Source organism: Mustela nivalis (genome assembly GCF_964662115.1).
Source record: "Mustela nivalis genome assembly, chromosome: 7".
NCBI lineage: Eukaryota > Metazoa > Chordata > Mammalia > Carnivora > Mustelidae > Mustela > Mustela nivalis.
Window position 1 is genome coordinate 122,747,491 of NC_139026.1, and position 16,897 is coordinate 122,764,387.

General features: G+C 46.2%; 1 protein-coding gene across 13 annotated transcripts in view; it reads right to left on the reverse strand.

Moving 5' to 3' along the window:
* Positions 1-323: 323 nt before the first annotated feature.
* BEND7 (BEN domain containing 7) overlaps positions 324-16,897 on the reverse strand; it is a 79,393-nt gene continuing 62,819 nt past the window's right edge. For 3 of the 13 annotated variants that reach the window (XM_082739545.1, XM_082739541.1, XM_082739543.1), the window contains 3 exons: positions 13,879-13,998; positions 5,476-5,529; positions 324-2,500 (listed from right to left, as the gene is read on the reverse strand). In XM_082739545.1, coding sequence (XP_082595671.1) covers positions 2,439-2,500; positions 5,476-5,529; positions 13,879-13,998 — 236 coding nt within the window. In that variant the 3' untranslated portion in view covers positions 324-2,438. Of the gene's footprint in view, positions 3,982-5,475; positions 5,530-13,878; positions 13,999-16,897 lie in introns of all 13 variants that reach the window. The other 10 variants (XM_082739553.1, XM_082739544.1, XM_082739551.1 and 7 more) reach the window with 9 other exon arrangements.

Genomic DNA, 16,897 nt, shown 5'->3' on the forward strand with positions numbered 1-16,897 from the left:
AAGTGAAGATTATAAAGCTACCTAATTCATTTAAAATTAGGCTTCAAGCCTATCCGCACTTAATGCTCCAGTGGTACGAGGGGGACCGGCTTCAGCCATTCACGGGGACTGCCAGGCAGAGCTTGTGATTTTCTGTGTTTGAAGACAGTCTTTCTGGTGGCAATCTAGTTTATTTATTTATTTTTAAAAATTAGCTTCCTAAGGAGATGTAACCCTCTGTGTAGGATCACCCGAGTATTAATAAATACCTTTTAATTAATGATTAGCCCCGACTCCTCTTCATAAGCACAGGAGGACTGGCACACAGGCACGAAACAGGCATGTTCAATTAAAGTAATTTATTGTATTCTTCTGGAACGGACATAAAGAGCATCTTGGGAATTGATATCACAACACAATGTTATTCACCATTTCACAACTAGCCTTGTGTTGAAATTCTTTTTAAAGAACATAGTAATTTTTAAAAATCTAAATATTTACATATTAATAAAACATATATACAGAAGATTGAGACATCATCCATAGATAATGGAATTTTTTTTTTTTACTAAGAAAGCCTATAAAAAGGATTTCTGAATAAAGTCTGAACAGTAGTCACAGTAAGTAAACACAAATACAATTTTAATGTACAAAATATGATTTTACTGTTGCAGTTTTGTGATATGTATTTCCAATTTGTGGATGCATTGCACATACTTGTGAGTTGAGCAGTACCCCCCCTCAAGTACTGAAAAATCCAAGCTGTCACCCAGTCTTGGAAGGAAGTGCTTTCGAAGGTTTGTGACGCGTATTTAACAGATCCCACAGTGGTAAGGTAAATGTTTCTACCTTTATTAGCAACACACTCATCTCACTGTAATAGAGTTGAAAGGTCACTAATTAATCTTTTCAATTCCCTTGAGAAATATCTCCTGCTGAGGGGCAAAAGACAAATTTTAAAACACACGTTGTGGAAAAACAAAAGCCCTGAATGCAGAACTTCATCAGGCCACTTGATGACCAGTGGGACCAGTTTCAGGGAAGGGATTCCTAACTGGCCTAGAAATGTAAAAGGCTAATAACTACAGAACGTGACGGAAACCGTTTCTCTGAACCTTTCTTGTAACTTCAGAAATAAGACAAAGGACGCACGGATAAGAGATGGAGCTCTCTAGCAGGGAGGTGGATTCCACAAGCCACGCCTGTGACCAGCTTTGTCACATTTCAGGGACACCTCCTAGCTCTCATCTTTGGCTGATGAGCTGGTCTTTGGTGGCACTCCGCATCGCCCCCGAGCTCAGGGGGAGCGGCTTGGCGTGTTACGGCACATGTCCCCTGGACAGGGCAGCTCTACAAGAACTCGGAGCTCTAATGCTCTATGACTCATAAAACAAGTGCTAGGGAAATGACAGCCGTTCTCTCCCCCTCTGGCTCGGCGCGGCTACAGACCCAATATCTTTCTGGCCGATTTTTGGCCTTTGGGTCAAGTGCCAAAGACTTTATGGTAATTTAATTATACAGTGAATGAGATCTACGTGCAATGTTTCTAAGTAAAACAGTATTTTTAAATTCACCATCTTTTTGGAGAAGGGAATGTGGAGGTGAATATTTCTGTAAAACAAAAACCCACATGGCAAGATATCTCTTTAGTGTAAACCCTTATTTTCATATGTTGGTTTTCTACGAAGCAGAGGGCGAGCGTCCTTAGAGCCAAATAAAGTATATAATATTAAGTCCCTTTGTGGCTGGTTGTCCAAAACCCTGGGCCCTGCAGTTTAAAATCCTCTGTGCAAACAGTTGTCAGGTATCATGTGGGTCACTGGTTACTTTGAGTTCCTCGCCTTTTATTTTGTCACTGTGTTGATACAATCTTTGTGAAATGTCTTTCTTTCCTTGGGAGTTCCTAGATCAACTTACTTACTGAGTAAGTGGCTATCTTTGGAGGAAATAATGTCACAAATGATTTCATCTACTAGGTCAGAGCTCTCCTGTCCCCCAAAACAACTTTTTCATCTTCGAAGCCACTGAAGGCCTAATTAATGTTGGCCTTCCCGACTGCTCCCCAGGGCTGGAAAGAGCTGTTTTCCTTTATTCTGTATCTAAGCAGTACACATTAAAATAAATACGCTTCAAAACTCTATATATTCACATTGAGCTTATGAAAAAAAGAAAAAACGAGAGAGAACTGCTGCTTTTTAATGAACAATGAACTCACCGGTCTGACGCCAGACTTTTGAAAAGGAATGAGTTAACTCTCAAAATGATTTCCAAAAATCTTAACACCAAATTGGAGGCTTGATTATCACACACGACAAAGTATATGACAACTATTCAGATAGGACGGGAAAACTTCACAGAACGCCCACACTTTGCAGGAACCTGAAATGCTACGTGGATCTTTGAAGGAATTCAACAGAACAGTTACGTGTGCTAATGAACAGTGTCACTAAAATGAAAGTCTAGGCAGTGAAATCTGGCTCTGTGTCTTCCGTGTTTTCTCTCCTGGTGTCAAATATATGACCTACAACAGAGACAAGACAATGAAGGGGGACCGCTCCTCTAAAGGGGAGTCGCACACTTCTCTATGACTGGGCAAGAGACAAGGAGGCTGGGCAGCTGGAGAACCTCACTGGTGAAGTATCGGCTTCACATTTAAATCACTGATTTTTCAGCCAAGGCTTTAGTTGCGAGCAATTTTAGCCCCTGGAGATTTGTACTGATTATTTTTACAGGAAAGTCCATGACACTGTGTCACTATTAGAGCATGTCCACATAGTGTCCGGGATAAGAATAGGGCTAAATAAAATAGGGTTTACCTGTAAGAGAGAACATGATGCAGCTATTAAAATAATGTGTACGAAGATTTGTGAAAAGTGGATAATGTTTGTTAGGTTAAAAAAAAAAAGGGGAGAAAAACTCTCAGGAAACAAAAATTTTATGTAGTTGGGTGTCCGATGCGTAAATAAAAAAGTCTGTGGGGGAAAATACCCATTAATGGCTGTCTCTGAGTGGTAAAACTAATTTAAATTTTCTTCCTTTACTTCTGTTAAGTGTTTAGAAGTATGTAAAAGATGGCCCATTTTTGACAAAAATTGCTAGGCCCAGGTGAGCTCTGCTCTCTCCTCTTTCAAATTAAGAAGCCTTCTTGCTCAATTTTAGAAAGCACTATTTTGATTTTACTTTCTCTGTAGTTTTTTTGTCTCCCCAACACAGCGTGTTCCCCAGTCCTGGGTGGTTTCTTGGGGTTCTCAGAGCACACTGCCCACCCCGCCCCCCTGCTTGCCTCACATGGGACCAGGCTTCCCTGAGGGCCGGCATTTGTTCCCAGAACCTAACAGGGCTGAGGCGATCGAGACACACTAGTCTAACCAAAATGATCTGTTTCCAATACTGTGACATTTGAGCACCAATCCGTGACTTCGTTTCCCCTTTTCTAAATTGATCACCGGTATTATTTATCATGCTGCTCAGTAACCTGTAGCGAACGTCAATAGACTCGTGAAAGACCTGGCCTAGTCCTGTGTCCGTCAGGACCTCCCCACCTTGGGCAAGGTTCGAGAAAGAACTCCAGTGAGTTTACACAGCAGAGGACTTCCGGTAGGCTTACAACAGACATTCTAACTGTGAAGACAGACAGTGGAATGGAATCCTAAAGGGATTAGCACATCCAGTGACTCTTAAGATCTTTAGGAAACATGCAGAGAAAAGCTGGCTTTGGCTTAGGTATAAGAAAGCTACGCGGTGTAAGGGCTGGAAGTCGAGAGGCCGGGGTCCGGCCGGGCCACCAACCAGCTGGGAGACCTTGACAGAGTCATTTAGTGTTTCTGGGCCTCAGGCTTTTTTACCTGTAAAATAAAAGGACTGGATAAAAAGAAGGGAGGGGACTAGATGATCTCTAACGCTCCTTCTTTCTCAGATTCCTTGAAATTCTTTTCAGTTCCGTGAGGTGTTTCTACCATCCCGGGTTCAATTTCCTCATCTGAAACATCTCTCTGCCTCCATCTTCAGACAGGAAAATGCAAAGGAATTATTTCAAGGGGAATGGCTTTCAAATAATAATAGCAGTACTGCTAATAATCACAAAGCCCGCCCACAGTGTCAGGAAGATCATGGGGAAGGGCAGCACTGTGGGCTCTGGGAGGGAAGGGGCTGGGGGAGCGGGGGAGGAAGGCTGGACTGGCACAACCGGGACAGCACAACTGGGACAGCGGGGATTCCTCCGACCGCCTCCTGAAGTGCACGGTTTCATGCCTGGCGGTGATACTTCCTGTGTCTACTGGGAGCAAGGGCTGGGTGTGATCAGAACAAGGCTCATACGAGCTGTGCTGATGGACAAGGACACGGTGGGAAGGAACAGTAGAGATCATGCATTTCAGTTATCTTAATTCATAAATGTGGAAACGTAGCCAAACAAGCAGTCTTAGATTCCCTTTCGTATGACGGCTGCACGCGGTAAGGGCTTGATGTAAGCAGAGCTTTTTTGCACGAGGGGCCGCAGTTCATTTATGTGCCCATCCATCTGTCCCTTAGCCACGGAGTAACCGAGCGAGCGGGACGACATTTACACGGCCCGGCTTTCTCCCGGCCCTGACCTGGGTCTGTCCCGCAGCTGGGAGCTCTGCTCACCTTGCCTCCTCAGGACAGGTGCTCCCAGGGAGCACACGACCCAGCAGGGCTCCTACGAAGACTAGCTCCTCCACTTATATTTGCTAGATTTTACTTAAAACTTACCACCCTATATCTGGAGTTGGGCTTTTTGGGGTGTCTGGGTTTTATGGGCAGAAAATGGTCAGGTTGACTTTGCAGGGAGGTCAATAAAGAGTCAGGGAGTAAGCAGTCACGTGGCTCAGGCATCAGGGCCCATCCCTCGGGCTCTCAGGCAAGGGCAAACAGAGGCAAGAGGCCGGGGTTGGAGTCAAATACTATGAAGTCAGAATGATGTCTGTGGCTTCCCGCTGCAGCAAATGCTGCCTGGAATGTTGTATCAGGCTGATCTGCTTCTAGGACCAGGAATTGGCAGCCGGGCTGGAGGGACTGGCCTGTTCATACACTCGCACTATTCGCTGAGTGCCTGTTTCATGATGAGCCACTACTGCCTCTCAAAACCCCTTTTGGGGGAGGTGGACGAGGACAGAGTGGACACGAATTTTATCATAAAACTGGTGATCCTTGTTCTAGAAAGCAATATCGTTTCATGTAAAAGTCCTCTTAATGCCCACAGGTTTGGGGAAGCACGATGTTATGACACTAAGTTCTTAGGACTTGCTGTTCTGAGGCTCTCGAGAATGTGAGACAGTGTGAGAAAAACGGGAGCTTTTCAGACTCAGGGTAAAAATATCTCTGAACACAGGGCACTGAGAACCTCTGATTACTAGGGTCTGGGCCAGAAGCCGTTGCCTCAAGCATCTGCGTCTGTGACGTTACAAACATTTTCAATGCAAATATTTTCGTGTGCTGCATTTTCCAGCGGGTGGTGAAAATGTAAATGTGTTTTACCTGTTGGTGGTAGGGAAATGCTGTCCAGTCTTTCATCACCGTCAGCTACCTCTGCTGGTTACAAACATAAAACACAAATCTCATTAGGTTCAGGGAGCACATTCATTTTCCTGAATGCAGTAATACAATTTAAAAACTCCGATAATGCATAATATTTTCAACTTTCTCACCCCCTCTTTCAGCTTCAGTTGGTTCACATTACATATTTTAGTACCAGTAGTTAAGTAAAGTATTTTTTTTAAGATAATGATATAACGTCTTTTCTTCTGCATTGAATTTCTTTCTGGTATCTTATGAACCTTATTCTGTCAATCACTGATGATTTCAGTTCATTTTCCCTTGTTTGCCAAGGCTTAAATATCCACCCAGTATCTGGGGGGAATTGTTTAAATATGATCATGGAAGGATAGAAGTCAGTGAATCCCTGTGGTAGAATTTTCCCATGTCATCCCCAGAACCATCCCGGTGGGGGAGGCTTAGGAAATCCTGGAAACGAGCCTTTCTTTGGAGATGACTAGAAACTCTGATCCCAGAGCGGCCTGTCTAAAATTGGCATCAATTCAGTCATAAAGACAATCAGAAGGAATAAGTGTCTCTTCAAAAGATTCGTCACGCCTGTGTTTTAAAATGCAAACCTTTGCTCATGCCTGATATGTTTTAATCTTCTTAAGAGTTTTCCAAAGGTATCTCCTTCAGTCACAGAGAACCTTCCACTAAGTACAAAAAAGAGAGTGCTCCCATGTCTCGCGATAACTGATGGGGTGCTTGGGCTCCGGGACCTGCTGGGTCCAGGTCAAGACGTTTCGTCAGGGTCATTTGCTCCCTGCATCCCTGGGCTGGTTCCCTCTCACAGGGGCGTGTGAGGCCAGTCATGTGGGGGCTACCATTTGCCATCGCGTTGGAATGTTGAGTGGCGGGGGGGGGGGGCAGCAAAAGTAATACTGTGCTCCTGTTTTTATTGCTGTGGCTTTAAACCCAATCAGGGGGGCAGATATGGCCGGGAACATTCCCCTCCAGTTCATGCTCTCACACCTTGTCCTCAGATTGCTACACCCTGACTGGCCTCAGTGAAAGACCCATTGTGTGCCGACCGGCTGAATCCACCACAGGGAAAACACCGAGAGGACACAGCAGTCAAGGCCAGGCTGGGCTGGAGAAGAGTTTCTGGTCTTCTCCTCTAAAATGGTGCCGTAGGGGACTATTTAGTAACATAGAACTTTCTATTGAAGTGTGAGGATAAATGAGAGGATTAAAAATCTTTAAATAAGCTTATAGACAAAATACAGGATATACTAAAATGTTAACAGTGTCTCCTTCTGGAGGAGAGGCTTATAGGCATTTAAAATGTTGTTCTTTGGGTTTTTAAAACCGTTGTAAATATTTATGAAATGATGAACATACATTATCTTTATATTGAGAAGACACCATTTTCTTCTAATTGGCCTGAGTGAATTTGATTAGGGAGATGAACTACATGGTAGTCCTTTCACTGCCTAGGATTTTTAAAAAATTTTCAATAATAATACCAATAATAGCAACAAGAGCCACCACCGTTTATTAAATGTTTACCATTTACTGAGCACTTGACATACGTCGCGTCATTTAACTCTTAGAAAATCCTACAAGGGAGGTCAGTTAATATGCCTGTTTTGACAACAGAAACTACTAGGGGTTAAGAGACTAAGGTAATACAGGGCAGCTGGCTGGCTCAGTTAGAAGAGTGTGTAGCTCTTGATCTCAGGGTCATGGGTTTGAGCCCCCGCTGGGTACAGAGATTGCTAAAAATAATAATAATGATGATGATAATAATAAACTTAAAAAAAGAGAGAGAGAGAGATGAAAGGGCTGTAGCTAGTAAGTGGCCAAGGCTGTGAGTCAGGTTCATGCCTGGGCTCTTAATCTCTTTGCCGTTAACAGTCCAGACATATACTGCCTGCATCACTGTGAGCTAATTTTGAAAATCTTCAACTTCTAGTTCATTTTATATTTTAGTTACTTTCTCTACAAGTATAATTACTTTCTCTTTAGTTATAACAAAACCCCACCCTTTGTGATTTAACCATCCCTACTTTTTAAAAACCAGACCTAGGCAGTCCTGTGCTCTTGTAAAAACAAAATGTATACATCTGAAAAATATACAAATTATTGTATGCAAATTAGTGTCTGCTGGCTACAGGAACAGGGCCAAGTGACACGGCTGAAGAACACGGCTGTGTTCCTTAAATTTAATTATAACATCTGTCTGTACCAACAAACTCATAGTCTTTCTTCTCAGGTGACAGTCAAGTTGTGAAATTTAGAAAAGATTGAGCAAGTTCAATAAAAATTTAATAGCAGTGACAGCTTTGCTCTTAGATCTAACACAAATAAAAAACTGTGGTTGCAAGCTCAGAGGAAATAACCTAATGAAAATGATTAAAAATCTACACTGAGAAAGGAATCATTCCAGTTACAAGAGGAAATTATTACATGGGAGGAGAGCCCCCGATGAATTTTTTTTTTCCTTTCTTTCTTTCTTTCTTTGACAGAGAAAGAAATCACAAGTAGGCAGAGAAGCAGGCAGAGAGGGCTAAGCAGGCTCCCTGATGAGCAGAGAGCCTGATATGGGGGCTCGATCCCAGGACCCTGAGACCATGACCTGAGTTGAAGGCAAAGGCTTAACCCACGGAGCCACCCAGGTGCCCCCCTCAATGAATTTCTACTCGGTCCTGCAGAACCACCTTTCAGATCTGTGTGGGGCACTTCTCTTTCCTGGAGGCAGGGTGGGCTTCCTTCAGCAACAAGCCAATGAGCTCGCCCAGTTAGGAGTCTGTGCCTAATCCCAGGAACTGCACCAAATATGGTAAATAAGGTTGAAAATGTGGAACATCTATGGGACACTGTTCATATGATCATTTGGACAGAGAATAATCAAGACAAAAGAACATGGCGGGACCAACATTGATCTAGGACGCTCAGTTGCTATCAACCTCAGGAAATCCAGGCAAGGGTCCCACTTTGGTGCCGCTTGAGAAGAATGAAGTGTAACAATATTTGATGAAACTAGAAGGGAAAAGCTATTTGGCAGGTCACCGCTGATGTGCTGTGCCTTGGTCTAGTCTGGTCTGTAGGTCAGGGCTGGGTTCGCCCAGCCTGGGTTCACCCCCCTTCTCAGATGCAGAAGGGACCTGCCGAGAAGGCAGAGGTATGCCAAGGTGCCCACCACAAACAACTAGGCAGATCCTCTAAACCCAGTGGTCAGACGTGAAGATGCCCTCAGGCCAATACAGGGATGACAAAGGAAGGGGCAGACACCGTCTGAGCCTGAGAGAGGCTCCGGCAGGATGGGAAGGGTAGGAGAGCAGTCCACACTTTGGACCCCATTCTGCACAAACAGGCGTGCATCTGCGCAATGTGTGTGTCCTCGTGAATTACTAATACAGATGCCAGGATGGTTAAGAAATGTGCTCACTGGCCAGTCTGTGGGAAACAGAAGCAGGAACGTGGAGGAAAGTCCCCACTATGTGCAAGTGTGTTTGCTGGGGGGAAGCAGGGAAGGGAATGGAGACCAGAGCTCATCCTAATCAGTCTCAGCAGCTGACACTGGGGTGTGGGGGGGATGTGCTTCTGGATAGAAGATATAGCACAAGGGAAACAAAAATTTTTTAATCAAATATAAATTTATATCAAGATCCAGGTTACAAGTGGATTTTCCTTTTTCTTTAAACAAACAAATAAACAAACCCTGCCAACTATATGTTGAAGATGTTTTCACACTACCTTACAACAAAGAAACAAAATTTAAACCAAACTTCCTATTTTAGTCATGTGGGCTGTTTCCAGTTGAAAAATACAATTCATCTGAGTAAATGTGGAGACCCAGTTGGCTCTATGAAGGGATTCAGGAATCGGGAAGCATCCTAACCAGCAAACAGACAGGAGCTCCAAAGGGCTCCAGCAAAGCATGAAGGTTTTAAAAGACAGGACGAGAAAGTCATCAACAGAAGAAAGGATTATTGTGGGTAAGGTCACCTTCCTTTGGGGACAGAAGGGTCTTAGTAGGTAGATTACTTCATCTTGCTTGGGGAGACGGGGAAGGTCCATGTGACCGATTACTTTATTGGAGCTGACCCCCAAATCCCTGACTGACCAGTTACGAGTACATTCCCACGGGAGACTGAAAGTGCAGTCAGATTAGGGACGACACCCCAGTCTGGTGATGCGGCCTGGCACAAGAGACTCCATTTTGAGTCTGTGGGTTTCCTTTTAACACCAGAAAGGCTGTTTCTGTGTCTCTAAAGATAGCTTTCCACTATACACTCTGTATACTCAATACCCTCCCTACTTCTCATGTCTTCTACCTTCAGAGGTTCCTCTTCAGACTTAAACTTTTCAGGTCCCCCAGAGACTTATATTCCTTCTCCTCAGCTAGAGGCACGTGTTCTGTAACACAAAGCCCCCTTCCTCCTTACTTGGAGTTGGCTCTGTCTTTCCTGAATTAGCAGTATCAGTACTCTGGATTCATACAGTTCTTTTTCCCCAAGTTCCCAAGTTGCTCCAAGTATTTCTCCCATTTTCCCATTGCCTCCCCCCAACCCTCTGTGGAGCAGGCAGGGACCAGGCAGCTTCTGTGGATTCTAGGCTGAGGAACAGAAGGGCACGCATATGCTAACCCCCCTCGGACTAGAGGTTGGTGGCATTCCTGGGACCAGTGTGTGGAAGCACCAGAAGGTAGTCAAGTGGCCGGGTCTTGGGTACTTTGGGCCTTTCCCTCTCTTTCAGGCTTACAGACTATTAAATTCAGGTTTCTTCGCTATGGCAAATTTCAGATTTCTCTCAGGCCTGACGATTCTCCTTAGCATCTCTGTTTTTGGGGCTTCAACTATTTCTTCAATAGGTAAACGAAGTTCCTATATATGCAAACAGTCCAGATCGCCAAGGTAGAATTTTGGCAACACAGAACCAATGAAATACTCACTAGCAAAGACACTATTCAGGTTAATAAGCGGAATGTTGCTTGGGGTATAAAACTAAGGAGATACAGCAGCCAGCATGACATCAGTGCTCAGTTTGCTGTGTGGTCTACTGGGCAGGTGTCTTTGAGAACACCTGTCATTCAACTGTGACCCTTTCCCCCAACACTTTCCTGGAGGCTGAAGTAATAAAAGGGTCTTGGAGAGGCAAACAAAGCTGAGGCAGGCAGAAGACCTTTAGCATAAGAAGGAGTGAGTGACCCTAGGGGAGTTAACCTTCCTAATTGTTATTCAGTGTGTCTACCTTGAGTGAGGTCAGGCCACTGTGAATCAAGACTCTGAACCTTTGGGGGAGGAAGCAGGAAGAACGGAAGTCGGGAGAGGACTAAGGAGGTAGGGTGCAGAGAAGGAAATGGGAGAACGCGCTGGAGGAGGAGGAAGGAAGGGACACTCAAGGACGACCATGTGCGTGCCACAGGCACAGGAGTCCTAGGGATCTCATCCCCAGGGACCGAGCTCAGTGAGGTTGTCACCCTGTGGCTTCTGGGGGGCCATGGAATAAGTATTTGAATGTCAAGTAAGGAACTAGTAGAATAGTTTCCAGGATCTTACGTGACCAGGATGAGCTAAACAGTAAGACCTTTTTGTTGTGGACTATTGCGTCTTCTTTTCCACGGACTGATTTGTGGGTTTATTTGCCAAATATTCTTGTGTACCCACGCTGTGCCCCCCACTTGGGATAGAAACACGACTCAGGTGCAGACCCTGCTCCTGGGGATCTCGTGGTCAGTGGAAGAGACAGGAGTGCCATTATTCTGGTGGCAGAAAGAGCACGGGCCACTTATCAAGGCTCCGGGAGGAAGTGTCCTTTAAGATCTGTGACAAGAGTAGGTGCCATTTCCCAGGGAGAGCCCAGCAGGTTCACAACAGGGAGGTGTCTGGTGAGGCCGGGGCAGAAGTGGGTGAGGAGGGTAGGGCTGGCTGTCAGGGACGCTGCCTGTTGTGCTGAAGGGGGTGGCGTATGAGGGATTGTGTTTGGGGAAGACAAAAAGCTAGCGGAAGTACCTAATTCTCAGAGAGAGAAGTTTAGGGTCTCGGCGCACGGCCAGTCTGGAGCGGCAAACCGGTAAGCCATCCACGGCGGGACGGGTCAAGTCCTGGGTGAGGCCTTAGAATAACAACAGCACCAAGAATGGAGGTGCGCCCAGAAGGAGGCAGCGGCCCTGAACTAGACCAAAGGCAGTGTGGGGGAACAGGGAGGACAAGCAAAGACAGGGAGGCCCCAGAGCCCAGGGGAACAGACCCCATGGAGTCAAATCAACAAGCAGGTCAAGTGGAGTGTTAATGTAAGCAGAGAGCGAACGTGACCATCCCACGCGAATGCAGCGGGAGTTTCTGTATGGGAGCGGGGCAGAGGGCAAAAGGCAATGGGTTCTGAAGTGAGCGGGCACAGGGAAGCGGACTCTGGCCACGAAAACCCTCTGGGAGGAAATCTGACCAACGTCATCCAGGAGAACGAGATGGTGGTGGGTCTAAGAAATGGCAGGGATAAAGGAATAGTTCTGCTTTGTTTGGGGTTGGCAAAGGGAAGGAGGATCGGGGCCTGAACATTTTTTGAGCATTACCCATCAGCTTTATATTAGTGGCAATGCTTACATGGTCTGATTCTAACTCTGAAAACAGCCCTGAGGCAGGTATTAGCCTCGTTATATAAACGGAGAGCCCCAGGCTCAGAGAAGGTCCCAGGAATTTGGAAATGGCAGATGGGAGCTAGGAAGTCAGACCTGTTCTTCCCAGTGCTCCCCTGCTGAGTTTATTTGCGGTGATTTTTAGATTAAGAAAAAGAAGGCAGAGGAAAGGGAGAGACCCGGGAGAAGGGCAAGTGTATCATTTATTCATTATCCAAGCCTGGAAACCTGCGCAGGCACAAAGGGCATTAGTAGCAGTTAGGCTGGGACAACAGGAGCAGAGAGGACTGCCGGACAGGGCGGGCTGCCTGGGCCCCTGTCCTAGGACACCCCCTCCTCAGTGCTGCTGCCCACGAATGCAGACATTTTCAGAAGGCACACTGGTTTTGTTTATGGAGACATTTACGTATGACGTGTGTCTGGAACCTCGTGATGCAGGCTTATCTTTCCGTCCCTTCATGACTGAGACACTGAGGACTGGGAAGCTGGAGTGACTTGCCCGGGGTCCAGGGCTGGTGAAGAGCAGAGGAGAGACCTGAACATCAGGTCTGGACTCCACTACAACTTACTGCCTGATGCGACACTACATCTCTACCAAGGACAAATACCAGTCATCCACTGCTGTTTATGGAGAGCATCAGTTCGCATAAAAGGAAGCAAATGGGGGGAAAAAAAAAGAGGAAGGGAAGGTTTTAATTAAAAATAAAATTATCTACAGTTAAGTACTGTAGAGTCCTGATAACTACTTTATGGAAGAGAGCTGTAAGGTTTTTCACCCTGAAGACGTACTTGGTCCCTTGCCGCCCATGTCTTGCTGCATTGAGGGTGTTCCCAGGCTGAGCTGGGGGACTCCCCACTGGAGACTGGTCACTGTTCCCAGTATGCTGCGAATGCACCTAAGTGATGCAGAGACCCAGGTCCCGTGTGTGCGCTGCTGTTCTCAGGGCTTCCGTACCAGACAGCTGTGCAGCGGTCAGCATCTGGAGCTCGGCTCTCACACCTGCGCGCTCTGCTAGAGAAGCACGGAGGCTCTTAGCGGGCCAGGCGTCCTGAGGTTTGATGGGAATTGTTTGTTTGTTTAAAAAATAACGTCTAGAGGTTTGTGGCCTCCTAGAGATGATTATTCTTACATGATGGCAGAAAACTGATCTCAAAGGAATTCTTCACTGGTAAATCGGCCCACTATCATTTGGGACCTCAAATCACCAAATCTAAGTAGTCCTACTTCAATTGGTATTCACGTTCCTGGGTAAAATCATCTCCAGACTGCCAAAGCCAGATTTGAAAAAATATCTATGCAACTTAAAATCCCTTTGTCTATTTCATGCGGTGTTTCTGGTAGGAGGATTATTTTTTGTTTTTGTTTTTGTTTTTTTACACCTCAAGCAACTGGTACTTTTTAATAAAGTCATGCAGATCCAAACAAATAAAACTCAACAGCAAATAGAAGTGGATCATAAAAGAGAGATCTTGCTTCACAGGTAAGACACACAAAGCCACGAACAAGATGAGTAATCTTCTTCATTCATACTAGTAAAAGTAAATGGCCTGATGTAATTTTTACTATTTAACCTTCAGCTAAATTTCAGAACTCACTCAAGTAAGACTTTAAAATGCAAAATCACGGCACCTTCTCCAGAGCTTTTCCTTCAAAAGACAAAAGACAGCAAAGCGCCCTAGAGCAGAGGAATTGTACTTTGCTGCATCTAAGAATTCAGGAAAGGGCTGATGGTGATGATTCTTTTCCTGCAGCTGATTCATACCTGAGCCTCTTTTTAACCTTCTTCTGGCCAGTTTGATTTGATCCTGCAGAATCTGTACCCAGTCTCTCGGGCCAGGAAGTTTATCCACGTGGTTAGCCGTACAGTATTTTTCTGTGAAGACTGAGAGAAAATATGAAATATTGTTAAATACTTTCATAAATAAACCACGCAGATCTGAAATAGGAATATATCCCAAAAAGAAAAAAAAAATGTGTTTTCCTAAAAGTGGGTATCTTCAACGTCTATACTACGTTCCCTTGGTAAAGAAGGAGGCTGGCAGGAGCCCCCTCACATACACTGGATGGTGCCTCAGGATGTAGCTGGCCATAGAACATGAGTAGATCTAATGGAATCTCTCTTTCTATTTGTTCCACATGCATGTACATGTCTCTTATGGGCAGAGAAGAAAAAGCTTCCTCTGGGTCCGCTGGCGCCATGACAGAATTCAGCCAATGGATTAGTACTGTTGGTAAATTGAATCTCGGGCAAGATCATACAAAATTGAATGCCAGATGATACAAAAAGATGGCATTCTCACAGTGTTTCCCTCTAACTCAGTCAACACTCGAACAATTATGCAGGTGTGTCTTAGAGTCTGGGCAGTACTAGGAGTCAGCTTCTGGTGTGTCTTAGAGTCTGAGCAGTACTAGGAGTCAGCTTCTGGTGTGTCTTAGAGTCTGGGCAGTACTAGGAGTCAGCTTCTGGTGTGTCTTAGAGTCTGGGCAGTACTAGGAGTCAGCTTCTGGTGTGTCTTAGAGTCTGGGCAGTACTAGGAGTCAGCTTCTGGTGTGTGGTGCTTGCACCTGGGAGAATAGTGTATGGGGAGCTATGGAGGGAGCCGCGATGGGACACAGGGGAGGCGGGACAGTGGCCCTCTCGGTAGACAGTCCCGCTTCCCTCTGCCCCTGGGCACTGTCATACCCTCATCTGTGCAAGAACAAGACCTCGTATGTGTCAGCTCCCTGGCTTTGGTGGTATTTAAAATACTGGCAGTTTTAATGTTTTAAAAAGAAAGGGCAAGGGGAAATGTTGATAGATTCCACTCTCTACAACTGTAAAACTTGTACTGAACAAAAAAGAAACATTTCACCAGTTTTAAAAAAGCTGATTGTGCTAAATACGACTGAAGAGGTTCCATATCCACCACCAAAAAAAAAGTTCATTCAAATAAAAGAACTACTTCAAAAGTCTCTGTAGATAAATGGACAGAGTGTGCCCAGGAGACTTGGCAGCCGATACATAAACCAAAGAATCACAGAACACACTTTATGTCACTACATTAGGGAAATGACGTTAAAAAGCTAATACTTAATACAGAATCAACAGTGGGGACCAGACCCATTCAAACATTAGGGAGCAGGTGGCGGGGGTGACTGGACCTGGTAGATATGGGAGAAACGGCATGTTTGAGGGGAAAGGCACGCTGTGCTGGGTTTGGTTTGGGTCGTGCTGACTTGGGGTGTCTGCGATGGTTAGCCGCTAGTTGGCACGGAAGCCTGAGGCTGAGGGAAGGGGTCCAGGCAGAAGATACGGACCCAAGGGGCACATATCTGTAGGTGGTAGTTACAGCAATGAGAAAAAAATGTTGGCCAGGAGAGCATATGGAGTGAAGAGAGCATGGTGCCAAGCCCAGAGCCAGAGAAAACCCCAGACGGAAGGAGATGAAGGCACAGGACTGGCGAAATCCAGAAAGCCGGGAAGTGCGGTCTGTAAAGACAAGTAAGGGGTGCTAAGGAAGACAAGGGACAACAGTCTGAAGTGCAGAAGAGAGGGTCAGGCACAGCGCTTTGCTAGGTGTCACTGGAGCCCCTCAAAGGAGAGGTGGGGCGGCCACAGATGACATTCCAGAAATACCAGGTCAGTGGGGGAAGAAGAAGAGGGGCGGGGTTGGGGGAGGGCTGTAGGCAGGAGAGACGTGAGCATGGTTTCCATTCTGGAGAAGGCAGGATCCAGGGGAAGGAAGGAGACAGTCAAAGGAACCACGCCAGAAGAACTGAGGCGGTGGGATCCGGAACGGGTTGGGGGGAGGAGCTGCCCTTGAAGAGGAGGAAGACTCCCCATCTGAGCCCAGAGAGAGTGGGAGCTGGGGTGGATCTAGAAGTGGTCTAGGTTGGAGCAGTCACTCCTGAGACCTCAGTGACTCAGTGGCAAAGGGTAGGGAGAGTGTGAGGAATGTCTGGCATTGCCTCTGAGAAGAAGAGGAAGAGGACAGCGGTAGACCAAGGACGTGAGCATGACGAGCCAAAGAGAAGCCTACACACTTGTGGTGGCAACAGTCCTGTGGCAGCTTGCAGCTCGGGGCTAGGAGTGGTGCCACTGGATGGCAGTTTTGGCCCAGGTCAGGATTCTGCTGGACGGTTTTGTCAGGAGGACAGGGACAGAAAGCCCTTGCAGATGCCAGTGAGACTCTATGACCTCTGTTTTCTTCACTTCCCTGCCCCCTCCCCAAATCTGGGGAGGAAGCAAAGCCAGAAAAAGGCTCAGACACTTGGAAAAAAATCTCTGGGGATCAGGGAGTGAAATCAGTGGGGTTAGCAAGGAGGTGTCATAGAGTAAGGGCAATTGAGAGTGTCACACTGGAGTAGATGACATCTGTGGGGGAGCGGTTCTGGGTGAGAATGCTGAGGTGTGGTCACAGGGGACTGGGTCTGGACATGGTGTGGCTAGGGGTCAGGATCTTTCAGAGGATCGTGAAGTCACTCAAGCGGCCAGCAAGACCTGAGAGGGAGAGGAAGGCGTGTAGCTGTGGTAAGAGCCTTGATGGAAAGGGTCCACTCCAGCCTCCGCCGAGCAGAGGAAGGGAGACGATTAGAAAGCAGGGCTGAGGATGGGGGAGAATGTCAACCAGACCATCTAGTATACAGCCTGTGGGCATGAGCAAGCCCTGTGGTCTCTACTCTCTACTCGGGAGGGAGGCAGATGCTGTGCTATCCCCAGGGGTAGGTGTGTCCTTGAATCTTCTGTGCCAGACTGGAGACCACTTCAAGGGTCCTCATGTATCTTGTCTCCCTCAAAGCAC